The 18527-nt window shown below is 35.7% G+C and overlaps 1 protein-coding gene across 1 annotated transcript; it reads right to left on the bottom strand.

The window, feature by feature from the left end:
- LOC109215291 (DExH-box ATP-dependent RNA helicase DExH8) lies at positions 654-13901 on the bottom strand. Its single transcript, XM_019379325.1, has 14 exons — positions 13652-13901; positions 11413-11590; positions 9176-9349; positions 8830-8977; positions 6561-6875; positions 6078-6224; positions 5823-6003; positions 4194-4474; positions 3986-4108; positions 3691-3835; positions 3353-3621; positions 3082-3273; positions 1899-2423; positions 654-1171 (listed from the first exon to the last, which is right to left on the bottom strand). The coding sequence occupies exons 1-14, from the start codon at positions 13794-13796 to the stop codon at positions 956-958; spliced, it is 3039 nt and encodes a 1012-aa protein (XP_019234870.1). The 5' UTR covers positions 13797-13901; the 3' UTR covers positions 654-955.

The following is an 18527-nucleotide window of genomic DNA, read 5'->3' on the forward strand; positions in this document are numbered from 1 at the left end:
AGCCTCGTATGCTGAAGTTACGCGAAAAAGTGGGTACACTTGCAATTTTTTTTGCAAAGCGGGCACAAGTTAAAACGTGACCCAAAAAGCGGGTATAGATGCAAATCCCCCAATAAAGTACATTGTATAAAAAATCACACGATAGTACTCTCTCCGTTTTAAAAAAGATTGTCTTAGTACAAACTGTAATAAAGAGGGGAAGACTTTTGAGTTATGTGGTCTTAAATAAGTCATAACATTTGCGTGACTATAACTTTTGAAATTTGTAGTCTAAAATTTGCTTTAGCATTTGTTTGGCTACAACAACAACAACAATAACAACAACAACAACCAAGTAAAATTCCACTAGTGGTATCCGGGGAAGATAATGTGTACGCAAACTTTATCCCTACCCAAGGAAATAGAGAGGCAAAAATATTAAACAGACTAATAAGGAAATAGCATCAATCTTTTTGAAGTAGAGAAAGTAAAAATTTACCTAATTTCAAATAGTAATTCTGGTATCATTTGTCTACTACTAAGTTAAAGAAAAAAGATGACCAAGCCAAGACTCAGGAGGGTAACTTATCATAAGCACTAAAATCAAGCTCACGGTTAATTGTCATAACAAAAGAAAACAATAATTAAAGAAAATATAATTTGATTTAACAACATTACCATTTTAAAATACTTCATTAGCCAATAAGTAGACCGCTGCAGGAGTTTAACCAAAGTCATCTTTTATCCCCACAAATAATTAGATGCCAAACAAACACACACAGATACCTAATATAACAGTAAAACCTGATCAAGATGAAGGAATTCTCTGCAACTTAAGCAATTTTGGATGTCAAAAGGAACCTTTACAGTTGATAATTAAAGACTGCATGAAAACCCCCTCTTTACACTGTCCTACGCGAATTTGCATATAATTTAACTCTCCGCACTGCACATCATTCTGGAGCTAATCTTGTATCTAAATAACCTTATTTTTATTTTGGTTGAGGAGTGTTGCAAAATCACGAGACTGGACATCTGCAGGCGGATGCAGCGAGAAAACATATGAGACAGGCTTCGACTGCAGCATTGGCTTTCTGGCATTAACCTCATCAAATAATTCTCCCAAGTTCTGTTCATCAAATAGGAATGACTCCCTGAGAAAAAAGCAACATTCCCTTGCCAGCTTTTCCACCTGAAGCAACAGTCTCAAATGTTCAATTCAGTGAAGTAAAGGGGAAAATAATCTGAATCAGCAAAGCATTTATGTTAGCAACAGGTGGGATTTAGGACTCGGACGAATAAAAGGAGAGAACTATTTGCAGCATTAAAAGAAATAGGGAAGGGGATTAAAATATATTAGGAGAATATATTACAGAAGTTGTTAATGTATACATTTTTAGAGCATGGAAATTCTGAGGGTGCATGTCTGCCTGATAGGCAGTTTTCATCAAAGAAAAAAGTTCTAACAAAGTCAAGAGCCTCAGCCAATAGAAAAGAGCAGAAAACATTTTTGTTTTTTTCAAAAGTGATTCTCAAACATTCTCGTCGACAACACGTGCATCGCTACAATATGATAAAGCAACAACATATTAGTATGTGTTTATATTGCGTAAATGCACGCCAAGCGACATAATATCATATAGCTTCACAGCAAGTCCTATTTTATTTATCAGTAGACATAAATGTAATACCATTCCATTCATTTCTATTGCAGATGCTTAAAACAACAAGTAGCTCCACAAATACAAAGCATACTTTCATGTCAACTTTCAGAAGCTCAATTGTTACTAACTTTTAGATATAGATTTTGTATTCCCCCCCCCCCCCTCCCCTCCCCAGTACACCCACAAATAGAGCACTTCAGACAGAACTGTCATAAAGATAGGAAAAGGGAAAAAAAGATACAAGGAGTAAATTACCTGTAGGTATGAGAAACGCATATTATTCATGGTGACAATAACTTTAACATCATATAAGGCATATCCAAGCATCCGGATGGCTAAATACTCAAAAAAGGTTTGCATCACACTCTTCTGCCCTTCTCTATGTCCTGTTTCAAATTTGGGAAACCATAGGACACATTTAACTTCACTCCACGGAACTGGACTCCCTGCAGTGTTGGATATTATCGTGTTGTATGGATTGGAATGGCCCCAGAGAATTCTGACATCAGTTGGTAATTGGTCAAGTGTGGATTCATCTCGAAGGGGCGTTGTGGAGATTATAGAAGACGGAGCATAGTGACGTGCAATATGTGACGAAAAATATAAATCATTGTCATCGAGTATGAGGATGCATCCATGATGAGGTGCAGGAAACCATCGCAGAAGTGACAACATATCAGCATCTGCATTCTCCGGACGGCATAAACTTGACAGAACACCAGAATAAGCAGATGGAACTGAATCGTGAGAAAAGAAACATGAATCTCCATTCCGGCATCCCTATATAAATGTAAATTCAGAATACGTCTGATAGGAGTATCGAAACCCTTGAGAAAAAATTTTGTAAGAAAATTTAAAGAAGCCAAGGATATGCACCATTTAATACATGGATAAGGCAAATAAGTGCCAACAAATGACTATTTTCCCCTCCATATATATATATATATATATATATATATATATATATATATAGCACACCCTTAAATCTTCCCCATTCTTTCTCCTCCTCCTTCCACTAATGCAAGCTCTTCCTCTCCAAAGGAAAGATGTAACAAGTAACATGTCTTTGTGATGACTGATGAACCAAGGAAGAAAAAATTGACAGAAGAATCAGATTTTAATTTGATCAAAGTCAGCCTATTCAGAATGATAACTGCATTTTTTCCTGGAATAACCAATACAGTAAGGGATGTCTTTATCACACCAAATGAAGCAAAAACAGAACTCTTTACTCTACGGAATGGACTCTCAACCCCTTCAATATTCTTTTATTCCTCTATCTCAAATCAACCAAAAGTACAAGGAGGAGGACCTTCATTAACTCTTTTTCCCTAGTATTCACTTCCTCATTTTTCAATCATCAATGTTTCCAATGGGGGATTATCGATCAGGGACACTGTTATTTGACAAATACAATAAGCCATAAAACTACTGATACCTGTAAAGAGAAGAAAAATTTGCAAGTGGGCCTCTTTGCTTGTAAAGAATGAGAAAAGGAACATTGGGAACCTCTGTTGCACTGACCACTGAGAAAAAATTTACAAAGAGAAGCCTCCCCTGTGGAAACACCATTACCGTACACCAACATGTCAGGATTTCCAGAGACATCCGCAGAAGACTGACTTCTCATCTATCGAACATCGAAAAGGAAGATGATATCAAAATCTTGACATCAAATATAACAGCAAAGTGATAGCAGAATACAGTACCTCTTTGACTACACTAGCCAAATTTTGAGCCACCTTATGTGCTAATGATTCATTGTGGCCCAAAAATGGAATAGAAATGCATTTCCTTATTTCACCACCTTGTTCAAGTAGCTGATAATCCATATCTAACGCACCAGCATCTAAATACTGATCACAGTCGAGATGGCACTTGTGCTGATATTCATTTGGATTATAATAAGATGGTATGCCACCTGATGTAGCAAGAAATTGGGGTCTATATCGATGCAAAGAGTCCAGAACCTCATCATCTGCAACAACACAGGCTTAGTATAAAAAACCAAAGGATCTAAACTGGTAAAACTCAAGATAAGACATACATGATTCAGCAACTTGGTTGAGTGCCGATCGCAAAAGATTATGGTATGAGCACCACTCTTCCTCAATTTTTGAAAGCACTATTTCTCTGTCTTTTGTGTTATCCAACTTGAAGAGTTGTCTTAATAGTTGAAGGCGGTATTTGTCCTTCATTTGGAAACAAGATACGTAAATAGAATGCTAGCATCCCAAAAAAATAAAGCAAAAAAAAAAAAAAAAAAAACAGGGAGGAGAGAGAGAGAGAGTGTGTGTGAAAGAGAGAGATTTCCTATAGTGAAGAATGAACTGCGGGTTTACCTTGAAAGCACGTTGCCAGAACTGAAATGCGCACGAATTTGCCATACAGATTACCTCTTTTCTACCAGATAAACCAGTGGTCTTAGAATCTCCACTGAAAAAGTTGTCAATGTACTTCATGAACTGGAAAATCAAATTTATTGATCAACATTAATCTAAACTATTAAAGAAATGTGACATTCTCAAATTATAAAGTATAGGATAGTACCAAACTTTCGTGGCCGAAAGGACGAAGAATGGGGAGTGGCTGCATATCCATCATTATACCAAGAACAATGCCTTCTCGTAGCATTCCTATGGCTCCAAACTTGAGTATTAGTATAGAAGCATCAAATGAAAGAGAAAAGCTGGCAAGCAATCTTCCATAAAATGTAGGCTCATAACGGCTCCTTGGAGGTGTTTTTTGTAGTGCATGGAGGTCAACAAGCAAACTCAATGCATCCTCAACGACTTCAGGATCCGGAGTGTCTAAAGCCTTCCGTAGCAGAACTAATTGAAAGATCCATAAGTTAAATTTTAGTATCTCACATCTTTATGTAGACTAGAAAAAGGAAAAGAGAATTATTGAACATAGACAGCGAACTTACCCAAATTGATGATAATAACACTCAAGACCATGCAAATTTGGATAAATGACATATTTTTTAGCCCATCTATAAATTGATTAGTCCTGCTTGGTGCTTAAACTATGGGTGACAACCGAGCATGTTGGTACGAGTTCTTGGTCTAACCAGCCCACGCTGTAGAGGGCCCCATATGGATCTGACTTAGATTGGACAAACTTGCTAGTAATACTGCACCAAATTTATCTCATGCATTTTTTGTCCATTTGTTTGTAGGTGTGGGAAGAAAGTCTTCGCGTTTCAGAAACAAATCATAAATATAGAGGATTCTATATGCATTAAACTCCTTAGTGTATTAGACATTTCAATTCTCAGTTGATAACATGTACTAATTATTTATGAACACATTTTGCATTGACAACCAAGCAAGACCAAAGGTCCATTTTCAATATCAAAGCAAGACCCTTCATAATCCTTGGTTAACCCAATGTTAGGCCCCATGTCATGGTGTCCGCGCTCTGGATATCTAGTCTTGGGCGTGCAAGGGAGGGGAGATGTTAGAGTCTCACTTTGGTTGATTAGCTCCTTAGATAGTCTTGGACAATCCTAAGTTAAGGAGTTAGTTTTTAGGGTTGAATTAGGCCCTAGGACCATATTCCTAACACGGTATCAAAGATAGACCCATCTCGTTCTTGGTTTACCCAGTTGAGCCTTCGTATTATATTGTCCACGCACAAGATGTCCAGTCCTGGGAGTAGGGGGGATGTTAAGTCTCCATATTGTTTGAAGGGATGGTTGTTATCTCCTTGTATGGTCTTGGCCTTTTGGTCAATCCTCGGCTCATGAGTTAGCTTTGAGTTGAGTTAGGCGCAATGTTTATTTTCTACATATGTTATTTCATAACCACCTTTAAAAGCTAAAACGTCGTCCTCAACAAAATAGTAGAATCAGGAAGCATAGAGAAGTCAGCAAAACATTTTCCATAATAATTGTCATAAGACTCATTCCAATAAAACAAATCAACAGCGGAACGACTAAAGATGTACGAAGAAAACAGGAGGAGAAATAAACAAGCCAATAATACATCTCTTCCATCCCTAAGCATGCTTTCCATTTTCTTCATCAAATTACAGAAAATTTTCACAATTCAACTCAAGTTGAAGCAGCAAGCAATTTCATGAAGGTAATCATGTAAAAGGAAAAGGAGAAAGAAAACAAACAGAAAAGAAATTGTGAAGCTGAATATCCAGCTAAAAAGCATAGTAGCTGAATACCTTTGGGATCATTGATGGCTTTAGATTCAGCACAGCAAAGGAGAAGTACTTGCTGCCTCAACGATAATCTCAGTATTGCAGGAGGCTCGTAATCCTCTAGTTGAGCGTAAAATGTTCTTTTTACCAATCGATATACATGGCCGTCACAAGTCCGTCCAGTTCTCCCTCTCCTTTGGTCTGCCTGCATCTCAAAAAATTAGGAGCAACAATCTCATGAAGAGAGATTGGAATGTGCAAACATGACTCATTTAGTACCTGTGATTTGGAAACCCACACAAGCTCTGCAGAATCTGTTTTCCTATTATTATCCCAGAAAACTTGTAAAGAACGGCAAGAATCAATGACATAGCCCACCATTGGTATTGTAACCGAAGATTCTGCAATATTTGTGGCCAAAATCACCTGTGGATAAGTTTAGGTTTCAGAGAGAGGCATCAGTATTGTAGAGAATGAATGCAGTTACCATATTCATTTTACTGAATACTTATAGCAGCTAACCACTGAAATAAAACCAGGAATCAGGGTTAAGGGAAAACAGAAATGGTTAGATGTTATTAATAAAAATGACCTTTTGCCATAAGCACTCTCTCTTATCTTTTGGACATTGCTGGGGACTGGGGAGGGAGGGGGGGAGAGGGGGGGGGGGGAAATATAAGCACTCTGCCTGCTTTTAGGACTGTCTCCCCAAATTTTTTAGACAATGATGGATGTTGAACAAAGGAAGGAAAGAAAGCCTACCTTACGATGTGACTTACAGATTTTCATGGCCTTGAGAGCTTGTTCAGTGTCGATACTACTGTGTAAAATGTGAACCTTAAAAGATACACTGAAAGGCTTCAATAAGAGCCACTGCTGCTCAAGTGCATAGTATGTTGGAAGAAAGACCAGAATTCCTTTTTCAATGTCCCTTTCATTTTTATGAATGTGTATAATAAGATTGTGTATAAGCTGATACATTTCAGGCTTGATATCAGCATCAGCTGTCAATGGGCTTGGACCAGAACAGCATTTCAGAGCCGTCTCTTCTGATTCCATTTTAAGGAGTTCAGCTACCTGTTAAGCAAATAATATCATTGCAGATTACAATTTTGATTAAATGAAAAACATCAGTAATCTATAGGAAGCAATATTCCATATCCTCTTAACGGAACACTTGATGTACTGTTATTACACTTGAATTTTTGATAATTTTTCCCCCTTTTTGATCAAGTTAAGATGTTTATGAATTTTTTTCCCTATTTGATGAAGTTAAAATATTCCCTAGTCTGGCAGGAACAGCAGAAATATTACCTTGTATATATTTCTTGCAGCATATGAATTAAAAATATACCATGCAGTAACCAGAAACGCATAGATTTAGACAAAGCATTTTCTCAGTAATCATACATCATAGAAGTCAAATAGGAAAAGGGAAAATTAATTGAGTGGAAGACCACAGTATGTGTAGGCAATAAAAGATAAGTCCTCTTTTAGATACTAAACAGTTTGTAAGTGGAATAAGGGGTCAATTGATTACTGCATTGAAAGTTGTGATTTAGTAATTAGAGACTACACTAATTTGAGAACATCAAGTTCAACTTGAAATACTACCTCCTTCAACAAAAATTTGGCCCACTTTCCTTTTTAATATGCTAAAAACTACTTGACGCTTTTCCCAACCCAAAAAGCTCTCCATCCCGTAAAAATCAGGAGTAACATACGATATGTATTCTAAATTAATATCACTTTAGCCTTCATGTGACATCCTCATAGCATATACCTCATATTTACACATTTCGCTTGTTATTTTAAACAGAGAGGAGGCCTTACTTGAGCTCAAAAGTTAGAAGTGTGTAAAATTGGAGTCTTGCATCTATCTTTCTAAAAGTAAGGAACCTTCACCATTTGAAAACTTGCACATTCTCCCCTTAAATGGGTAACTTTGTTAAATTTGAAGTTATATTTCATAGAGGGTTGTAAACCTCATGTATGGTAGGTTATTTACACATTCTAGATTCAGCAAATATTGTTATGTAACATATCTAAACCTAACTTTGGTTTAAAAAATTAACCAAAATTTATTTTTGCAATGAATTAACTAGTCAAATAGAGTCATCTATTTTAGGATGAAGAGAGTATAATCCGGATCATCTGCCAACAGAGTCTCTTAACAAGATGTTGAATAATTAAATTCTAAATATTCACTTCTAACGAACCATAATTACCTACACAAAAAGATAATGTATCTACCTATTTATGCCTAGTTGGTCTAAATAATATTAATGATTAATCTTATGTATAGCAACTTTTATATTGTTTTATAAATTTAATGCAAACAGTAAACATACAAATATATTAAATATCTCAAGAAATAACCATTGCAAAAGACGACTTTCCATCAATATTTTACTTTATAAATGAAGGATTCTTATTCCTTATATTAGTCTACATGAAAGCAAAAGTAACAAAGGTTAACGAGTGCCACAGAATGGTTTCATTGGAGCAACCTTCAAGCTTATGTTTAAAAGCATAACTCGAAAAGGCAATACCAATTATGGAATTCAATGCAACTGCTTCATTTCTAACAAACATCTTTACAGCCAATTAGGAGGCCCAATAACTAAGAAAAGATAAAAGAGGGATAAAATAATAGAATACGAGAACTGACAATTGTGATAGAACATCAAAAGAGAAACATTTCAATAGGTAGGGTTACATGAACAAAAATGGATTCACATATCCACCCAAGGCAGTAGGACAAAGCCAAGTTAGGTTGACTCAGTGCACTCGAAACTACCATTATCACAAGTAAACCATGAATTTAAACATAATTAAACGAATTTAATCTGGAGAGAGAGACATGCCAAAGTTATAGATACTAACTGTTATTGATGGAATTTGCTTTAAGACCATCGATGCACAGTAACTTTTAATATAAGAAACATGCTGTTAAATGAATTTTCTTCATTTTCCTTTTCTGATAAAGTAAATGAAATGGATTCTCTTATCTAAGATAGATGAAATATACCTGCTCAATGTATGAAACTTTTCGTTGATATATAGTGTCTTGTCCAGAACTAGGGATGGCCAACAACTCTACCCTTTCACCTCTACCGAGATCCCTAAAGTATTCACGGTATCTTGCTATATCAGCAGTAGCAGACATTAACACCACTCTGTAGAGTTGAACCAATTAGATACACAAAGCACATTATCACCAATGTGTTTGTAATGCATGCGACATAGTAGACCAAGTTCTCCAAGTGTTAATGGTAGAAGATTGAGTACAAAGCAGAGAGATGGCAAAGAGTTCATATCAAGATAGACAAACAAATACAAAATGCAGAAGAAAAAAAGAAGAAAGAGAATTTTACCTCAGGTCACTCTTTTTAAGCAAAAACTGCTTGATGCAAACAAGGACAAGATCTGACTCTACAGATCTTTCATGCACTTCGTCGAGAATGATAACTTTATACTTTAGTGCATTCAAGCCCTTCTCTAGCATTTCTTCCAACAGAACTCCAGCAGTTTTAAACACAATCTTAGATCTGTGATATAATGTTGACTTGATAAGTTAAATAATGAAGATACATCACAGAGAAAGAAGCAATAATGAGTAGTTGAAAATTTTGCTGGATGTAATTGAAACACAAAAACATTGATAAATCCACTACAGGAGGAGAATGGCGTTCCATAAAATTGTTCCCCGAAAAGAGAGGGACACTAACAAAGAAAAGGTAAAGATTGTTATACTTCCTTTTTACCATAACGTCTTAGTTCCAACATATAACTTCCATGCCATTCCAGGCAAACTGCATCTCGATAAATCATGCTTAAGGTGCCAAAGATGGCTTCCCTTGCAACAACCAGTGAAGAGAGGAATGATTGACGAAACGATCACCAAGACTTTACAACATGATAGATGGGTGCCAAGCTCTGAAATGGAGAAAGATAAATATACATCTCTAGTTTGCTTTTTCGAGAATGGCTATACGGACTTACTAACAATACATCAGTTGGACACTGAGGTCATGTGCTCACCAACTTAAACTATAAACGTGACAAAACACTGAATCATGATGTGTATATATTCCCACAAAACTGCATTGAGAATAAAAACAAGACAATGAATGGGCATTTATTTCTTTCAGCAAATGTATTACTTGCCAGTAGCACTAATTTGGGATTCCCTCTTATTAGTTGCCTAAATCATTCAAGCCGGTACCTTTAATTGGAGAGAAAGAATATTAAATGACGTCAAAGAAATAAGAAGACTCGAATGAGCTTCATATTAGCAGTTATTCTGAATATGCTTGGAGGTTCCAGTACCACTAATTTAAGATTCCCTTTTATTAGTTGTTTAAATAATTACGAGCTGGTAAATTTTATTGGAGATAGAAGATCAAATGAGGTCAAAGTCACAGGACGACTGAAATGAGCTTTACACTAGTGCCAACCACCAAACACCATTAATTTTGAACATTTCAATAAATTGGTAAATTTCAAAATATTAAGTGCAGAAATAACCTTAAATTTTTCTTCATATCTTACACATTAGCTAAGAAATTAGTGAAAGAAACTAAAAGGAAATGTACATATTTCTGCTTCGCTGTTTATTACTTCACATGAAAAAACAATAACAACAAGAAGCCAAAAAAACAGAACAAAATAAAATAAAATAAAAAAGCAATAAAGGACAGTGACTATAATTAAGCATCTGAAGATGTAAACTTGAAGGTGCCCTTGTATTTTGTCATTAAAACTCATACGACAAGGCCATATAAAATCCGTCAAAGCGTTACATGATATCCCGCATCGGCAATTTCTCCAGCCTAAGTTGAGCATCTCTCAGTTCATTTCAGCATGTCATGAAAACAAAAAATAAAAGTACACTTAACTTTCCTTTTTTATTCTACTAACATAGACATATGCAATGGAAGCAAAAGTTCCATGTAGGCAACATTGGCTAACTGGGATTAAGGCTTAGCCATGATATTATGCATACATTAGGGCTAGCGTTATTATGAGTATTTCTAGTCTATTTAGAGATTTGCATGTCAGTAGAAAATGTAGATAACTTCTAGTGTTGGAGAATCGCAGATCATTGGATTTCTTTTATATCGTAAACCTTTTTTTATCAATGATGGGGAAAGACCCTGTATAAAAACAGTATACCAACTAGGGTAAAATGGATAGTGAGACTTTATATGCAGACCCCAAGCTTGGGATGAAGGCATAGTTGTTGTAACACACACTAAACTCTTATTTAAAAAGAACGTGTACGCACAATGTGTGTATAAACTACCGGATCATCGTCAAATAAAATGTTTTCACATAAGTGAACCCTTGGCAAGAGTAAAGACAGTGTTAACCAATTATAAAAACATGCCACGAACAACCTATGTAATTAACGTACACCAAAAGGTTTTATATTACTATGTAAATGTTTTTGCATTTGCTGTCTGATATGTAGCTTTGTTAGGATATAATGCTCACTCAAATTTCAGATCAGGAGAAGAATAGCAACCAATTCAAACATTATGAGTGAAGGTGAAACTCAAGCAACGCATGGATGACGAGTTCATCTGAGAAAACACTAACAAAAGACTACCTTTCTGAGTAGACCCTAGAGTGCCCTATATGGTATCCAACTTCTTCACCTACTTCACATTTTCGAGCCTTCGCCACCATTCTAGCAACTGCTACCACAGCAAATCTCCTTGGTTGTGTACAAAGTATGGGTTCCACGTTTCCTTCCAGTAAAAACTGAGGGACTTGCGAGCTTTTTCCTTAATTACCCAAGCAACAAGTTACTTAATAAAACTAACAAATTGACAAATTCTAAAACAGTAGCATGACATTAAGCAAATGCTGTGCACTTTTAACAAAAAACTATAAAGCTAGTAAATACACTCAATTTCAAACAATCGAATGGTAGAATTTTACCATAGAAGAATCTAATAGTCACTCGTAATAAGATAATAACACATTGAATGCTCATCTAGGAGTAGTTCCCCACTAACTAGGAGGCCCTATGTTCTGAGCAAGATTTGGATATGAGCGTTAAGTGATATGTGTTATAAAAATTAGTAAAGCCATAATAACAAGCATCCATGGCTAAAATGGAGCGTAGAAATGTTTAATATTTGGAAATAATATGGTGTAGGTCTCTTTCCTAATAAATTCACGAATGCAATATCAACTCTAGAGCATATAAAGCAAATACATAATTAAGAAAGCACAAAATTTATAGTACACCAGTGCTGTCGGCTAGGTAAAAGTGAGTATCACCACCTTACACCACCATTTTGCATTTGATTTTTTTTTTAATCTTTTTCCTTCTGCAAGCAAATGTGACAAGACGAAACCTAATGGAAATTCTGAAAAGGGGCAAACATTTGCATATGTAACAAGAAAATTTCATCAGATGACTCCATACTAACATATACAGATTACCAAGTCATATATATGTTATTCAACTTCCATGACCCTTAAAAATGCCGCTCTACATATTCCAGTGACTAAATCTACCATTTTCGGTATGAGATCATCAGAACTAACCAATAAAACTACAACTTAAGTTTTGTTAGCTAGTCTTTTATTGACATGCCAACTTAAAGACAGTAGTGATACCTCTATACACACACACACACACATTTTCCCACATCCATAACATAAGTCACAAGTCCGAGACAGGACACCTCTGAATAAATACACTTATTTTACAATTTTCTGAAGATATATATAGTCCGAATTCAAGATAATGTGTACATAGCTCTAAGGTATACACTTATTTTAATATTTCAAAAAAATTTAATGTACATACAGTCAAACCTCTCTATTACAACTACAACCTCATTTGTCTGGACTTTTTGTTGCCCTTTATAGTGGTTAATTTGTTATACACCTATAACAGCATTTGACATTTAGATCTTATTTGGCTATTATGGATAAAAACACTTGAAAACTCATTTTTTCAATTTATTTATTTTTTTTGATTGTTTTATGTTTTCAATCTATTTATGTTATAACAGAAAAATAAAATTATTTAATTTTAAAATGTCAAATGATAATTCGTATCATTTATTAAGAATTTAAAAAACCTAATACGTACAATTTTAATGAGGTGGAAAATGTAGGAAAATGGCAGAAACAAAAATTTCTCAACGACATCTTTTAATTTCTCTTGTTCTAAGCTAACAAGAGCTTTTAACATTCAAGATTCCTTGTTGAAACTCACAAAAATTATGAAAATTATGTCAATTAATATAGTGTTGTTTGGTTAGTACAAATCCTAACAAATATATAGATATTTGAGTAAGGCTGTTGGTAACTATACAAAAATTGTACCGTAAAATAATAGATGTTGTTGTTATAGTTGTAATTATGTAAAATATACAACAACAATAACACACCCAGTATAATCCCACAAGTGGAGTCTAGGGAGAGTACTCTACCGCTACCTCATGAAGCTAGAGATTGCTTTCGATACACCCTAGGCATAGATATCTAAAATACAGTATAAAATAAAAAATCAATTCCAAAAAGCTTGGTTGTTATAGGCATGGTCAGAGCTAGAGGGGCGGAAATCACACTGTATACACGGGGTCAAATTTATTTATTTTATTTTTTATTTTGTATATATGGTAGATGATGAATCCCTCTATGAAAATGTTATAGAGAATGACTTTTACAGGGATGTATGACTGTGCACACATATATTTAGTCAAAAATGTGTATGCATGTGCAACTACTTGCTTATATGCTGAACCGTCCTCTACAAACCGACTGTAAACTTAATTTTCAGAAAGAATAAGAGAGCGATTAAGAAAAAATAGAAAAATGAGTACCGCAACCAGTTTCACCAACAACAAGAGTGACACGATTCTCTTGAATTTTCTCAACGATTTTACTCTTCATTCCCATAACTGGTAGAAGAGGAAACTCAGGTACCGTCGATGACGCCGACGACGGCGAAGTCGAAGAAGACGCCATTGCCGGAAAAATCAAAGCCCTAAAAAACTTGCCGAGCAAGTTTAGAAAACAGTGACGAAATTGTGATTGGTGAATAACCGTACAGAGTGAGTATTCAGCTTTTTGCTTGACGAGTGGAAAGAGAACTGGAGGGAAATTTATATAGTTCTGTTCGCAGTGGTGTGCGGTGATTTCACGCGCTATGAGTACGTGACTTTGTGCGTGCGCCCTAAATTACGGTCAATGGTTTTTCTTTGTTTTTTCTTCGAGTTGGGAAAATTTTTATGTTTGTCCTAAATCAGTAAATCCTAGTAATCCATTACTATCTATTATTTCCAAATATTTCGTTCATTTTATGGTCTATGAAATTAAAGCAATTTTCGTCTAATTTTGTGGCATTACATAATACCTCAAGGGTAAAATAACATAAGTAGTAAAAATATGTTTAAATAATTAATGAAATAAATATGCACAAATCAGTTCGGACATCATTGTTATAAGGAAAAGAAACAGAATAATAAAGCTTTTTAATTGTAAAAGAAAACAAAGATTAATTTTTGCTTAGACACCTATTAAATACAGAATCTTTGTTGGGATTACAATAATATGACTAGAAGGTTCAAATTTCAAATTTATTCTTTTATGTGTCTCCTTGTTGATTATCTGTCATTTCCAAATATGTCATTTATTTAATGGTACGTAAGATTAAAGTAATTTTCTCTTAATTAAAGAAAGGTAATTATTTTGTGGTATTAAAGAACTTAAGCACTCAGTGGCGCATATCCTTGTGGTCAACTAAATGGGTCTAAATCTTAATGATTATTGTTCTAATTCCAGTATAAATAAAAACTACTAGAATATTTCTATTTAAACCTTGATAGATAGAACTAACTCGTTCAATTATCTTTGTTGACCTATATCTATATTATATTAAAAGTACGAAAACTCTTAGTGAAATGTTATTCGCATTTTTTACCTTTTGTAAGTACATTTTAAGCTGAATAAAATTGTGAATATTAATAAAGTATTTTTTGGAAGAAAAAAAATAAAACTATGGTATGACAAACAAAAAAGGGAGAAAAAAAGAAGAGAAGAAGTGAAAAACGACTTTTTCGATTAATATCCATAACAAAAAGTGATTTTCGCAAGTAAAAAAAGGAAGAAGGAATTAAAAGGAGAATAAGTATGAAACATTTAATATACCTATTAAACAAAAGTCAAAATTTCGGTGGGTTCAAATTATACCTGTTAATCGGGGCCGGGCTGACCCGTTTTCAGCCCGGTTCAGCCCGCTACTATAGCATATAGGGCGGGTTGGGACGGGTTGGACGAGGAGCGGATTTTAGACGAACACATTTTGGATACCGGTGCACCCCCGGTTCAGCCCGTTAATGGGTTAAATTTTAATTTTTTTTAATTTTTTTTTAATTTGTGTACCGTTGCTAACAAAATTTAATTAAAAAAAAATTAGCACAGCCCGCCCGAGCCCGTTTAAGCCTGAACCCATACGGGCCCACAAAAACCCGCTAACAGCCCGCTATCCCCAGCCCGCTAACAGCCCGCCCGCTAACCGAACGGGCTGAAGTTTTTTCTGTTCAGCCCGTCCCAGCCCGTCCGATAAACACCTATAGTTCAAATGGAAAAAATCTAAAGAGAATAAGTGGGAAACTTATTACTAATGAATATCCCTATTAGAGAGCGTTAGAAATGTGTGCTAATTTTTAATAACACTAGGGTTTTAGTTTCTCCGTCGTTTAAGATTTCATTATTGCTTAAGAGTCTTTTACCTTGTCGTCTTTCATTATTGATTATTGCTTTAACTTGAAAAAAGTTTTGCTTTGAATTTTCTTTAATGTTCTTTTTAGTTTGTCATATGAGAAGTTTAATATTTTCGTTAGGGTTGTCGAAGTCTTAACCATCGATTGTGATTCAAACTCCTTTATTGTTTATTAAAGCTTTTGCTTTTATTTATTGTCATGTTCTTAATTTGGTATTATCTAATCTTTGTTCTTTCTTCCACCCAGTTTTTTTTAGGTTACCGATTTTAATTCTTAGAAGTTTTTGGATCCTTTGAAACTAACACAACAAAGCATATCGAGATAAATTATTATTTATTTTATTCCTCGTCAAACGAGATATGAATTACACCTTATCATGTGAGTCCCTTAATCTTTTTTATTTTTTCGTTCTATAAAATATTATTGTAACCTTTGCCATTTTTTTCTTGGTTTAGTTTGTTGTTTTTTTTTTGGTAATTAATTTTCTATTACCAGGGAAATATTTACAAGTGTATCAAAACCCTCATAATCACATAGACTTGGACATGCAGCCTCAAATCTAGTATCCTCATATCTACATAGCTATTCATCTATAACTAAGGATAAAAATTCAAGTGTTGTAAATGTTTAGCTAACTTGGAATTCAACATTCCTCGACAATGTACTTCCTGGATGATCATTTTGGTCACTTCCTCAATTCTTCTTTGTGTTCCTCGAAAGGTTCTCCAATTACGCTCTTGCCAAATATATTAGACTGCACCTGCAAGAACCATTCTGAATGTTGCATATTCTTGTTGCTTTCCTAAACAATGTTTGATTGCCCACTATTTCTCAGCCTGCCAACCTTGTATATTCTTTGGAAATCCCATCCAGTGCAATAGCTTATCCCATATTTTGCTGAAGACCTGCATTGAAAGAACAGGTGTTCGTGGCTTTCATCTGCATTACCACATAATGAGCATGTTGGATTTACTGCTACTCCCCATCCCAACAGTCTGTCCCTTGTATACAGTCTCTCTAGTATAGCCAGATATAGAATGAATTTCCACTTAGGACTCCCCCAGTTGTTGCATATAAGTCTTCTCCATTTCACCTTGGGTAGATCACCCCTTAGTTTGTTGTATATCAGCCTGATGGAATGCTGCTTCATGTTCAACACTTCATCCATTGCAATATTAGCCTCATTTAGGTACTTTCCAGCTCCCAGAATTTTTTGTACTAGCCATGAGGCTTGTTTAGCTTTAACTTGCACTAACTCTTGCCTCTTGATGTAGTAAGTATGGATCCATTGAATCCACAATCTATCCTTCTTCATGTTTAGGTTCCACAATTGTTTGAGTAGAGCAGCTTTATTCCATGTGACTATATCAGTGATATTTAGACCCCCTGCAGAATGTGGCAAGCATAGTTGTCTCCAAGCTACCAAAGCTTTGGCTTTATTTCCTGTTTCACCAGTCCATAAGAATCTCTTGCAAACTGTCTCAATGGATTGCGATATCTTCTTAGGTAGGGGAAATATCTGTGACCAGAATGATTGAATAGCAAATAGGATACTCTTGATCAGCTGTAGTCTGCCAGCATAGGAGAGGAACTTCACTGTCCAATTTTTAATTCTGCTAACTATCCTGTCTATCAGAGGTTGACATTGGGCAACAGATAGTCTTTTGCTGCTCAGTGGGACTCCCAAGTATCTAAATGGCAAAGAGCCTTTAGAAAAACCCAGGCATTGGATAATATGTTGTTGCACTTCATCAGTAACCCCTCCAAAGTATATGCTGCTCTTTTCCTGATTAGCAATTAGCCCTGAAGCTTTTGAGAATTGTTGAAAGCAGTCAAACAATAGTTGTACAGATACCATATCACCCCTGCAAAATAACAATAAATCATCTGCAAAGCTCAGTTGAATTATGTTCAGCTTCTCACATCTAGGATGGTAATTAAAGTCAGGCTTGTCTTTAAGTGTCTTCAAGCTCCTAGTGTCACGACCCAATTCCCATACCCGGTCGTGATGGTGCCTCCCGTGAAGACAAGGCCAGCCAACTAACCCAAATCCTTTCACTAACAATTATTAAACATAAATGAATAGAAGATACAACCTAATGGCATTAGAAACTGTTAATTACTACCCGACCGGGGTGTCACAAGTCACGAGCATCTAAAGGAACCTGACTTAACTACAGGGCCAATATTATACCAAAAATGAATTTCTGGGAAAACAAAAGACAACATCCGGTGCCGCGAACGCTGGCGGTCACCTTGCTCAGCTACAATAACAATACCTTCAATCCGCTAATAACCCGCTACCAGGTGAACGATACCTGCAACTGCACGCGAGGTGCAGGGAGTAAAGTGAGTACTTCCAACTTAGTGGTAATAAGAGTAAATAATAACTGAGAGGCAAGAAATCACGTAAGAGCACTCCATCATGCTATATAGGACAGTACAACCCTTTTTAGAAAACAGTAAGACCGTGAAAAATCCTTCAGAAAATATCTAGCTCAGTTTAAAAACCTCTTTTGAAAATATCCTTTTACAACAGTCAAGCAAATGAATGCGTATTCAGATAATGCAAGTCCGCACATAAGTCAGCCCCTCGGGCACAGCACTCCACTAACAATTAACACCAGGGCGTCTGGTAAATAGTGCAAGAAGTAGCATGAATGCCAATGAAATGAGAGTGCTGAATGTCATGACACGTAGTACAAACAGGAACCGATGCATGAATGCAATGCAATGCACATGACTGCTGCGGCGCGCAGCCCGATCCAATTGGGTACCCGCGCTCACTGTGGGGGTTCAGACTCCGGAGGGGCTCCTACAGCCCAAGCGCAATATCATCATAGTATCGCTGCGGCGTGCAGCCCGATCCATCCTCAGTCCAGAACATGCAAATGAGCCACTCGGGCAATGTCAAGTAATAGCTTTTAACTCAAAACATCAGAAAAATGCAATTTAAGTCTTAAACTTTAACAAA

This window comes from Nicotiana attenuata, chromosome 2 (assembly GCF_001879085.1).
Source record: "Nicotiana attenuata strain UT chromosome 2, NIATTr2, whole genome shotgun sequence".
Taxonomy (NCBI): Eukaryota; Viridiplantae; Streptophyta; class Magnoliopsida; order Solanales; family Solanaceae; genus Nicotiana; species Nicotiana attenuata.

Bases quoted from the DNA above. Each gene is read 5' to 3' on its own strand.
- LOC109215291 (XM_019379325.1), bottom strand. From the start codon at position 13,796: ATGGCGTCTTCTTCGACTTCGCCGTCGTCGGCGTCATCGACGGTACCT. The intron at 11,591-13,651 runs GTACTCATTTTT...TGGGTAATTAAG, and splicing joins TGTTGGTGAAACTGGTTGCG to GAAAAAGCTCGCAAGTCCCT. The intron at 4,109-4,193 runs GTACTATCCTAT...TTGATTTTCCAG, and splicing joins CTTTCGGCCACGAAAGTTTG to TTCATGAAGTACATTGACAA.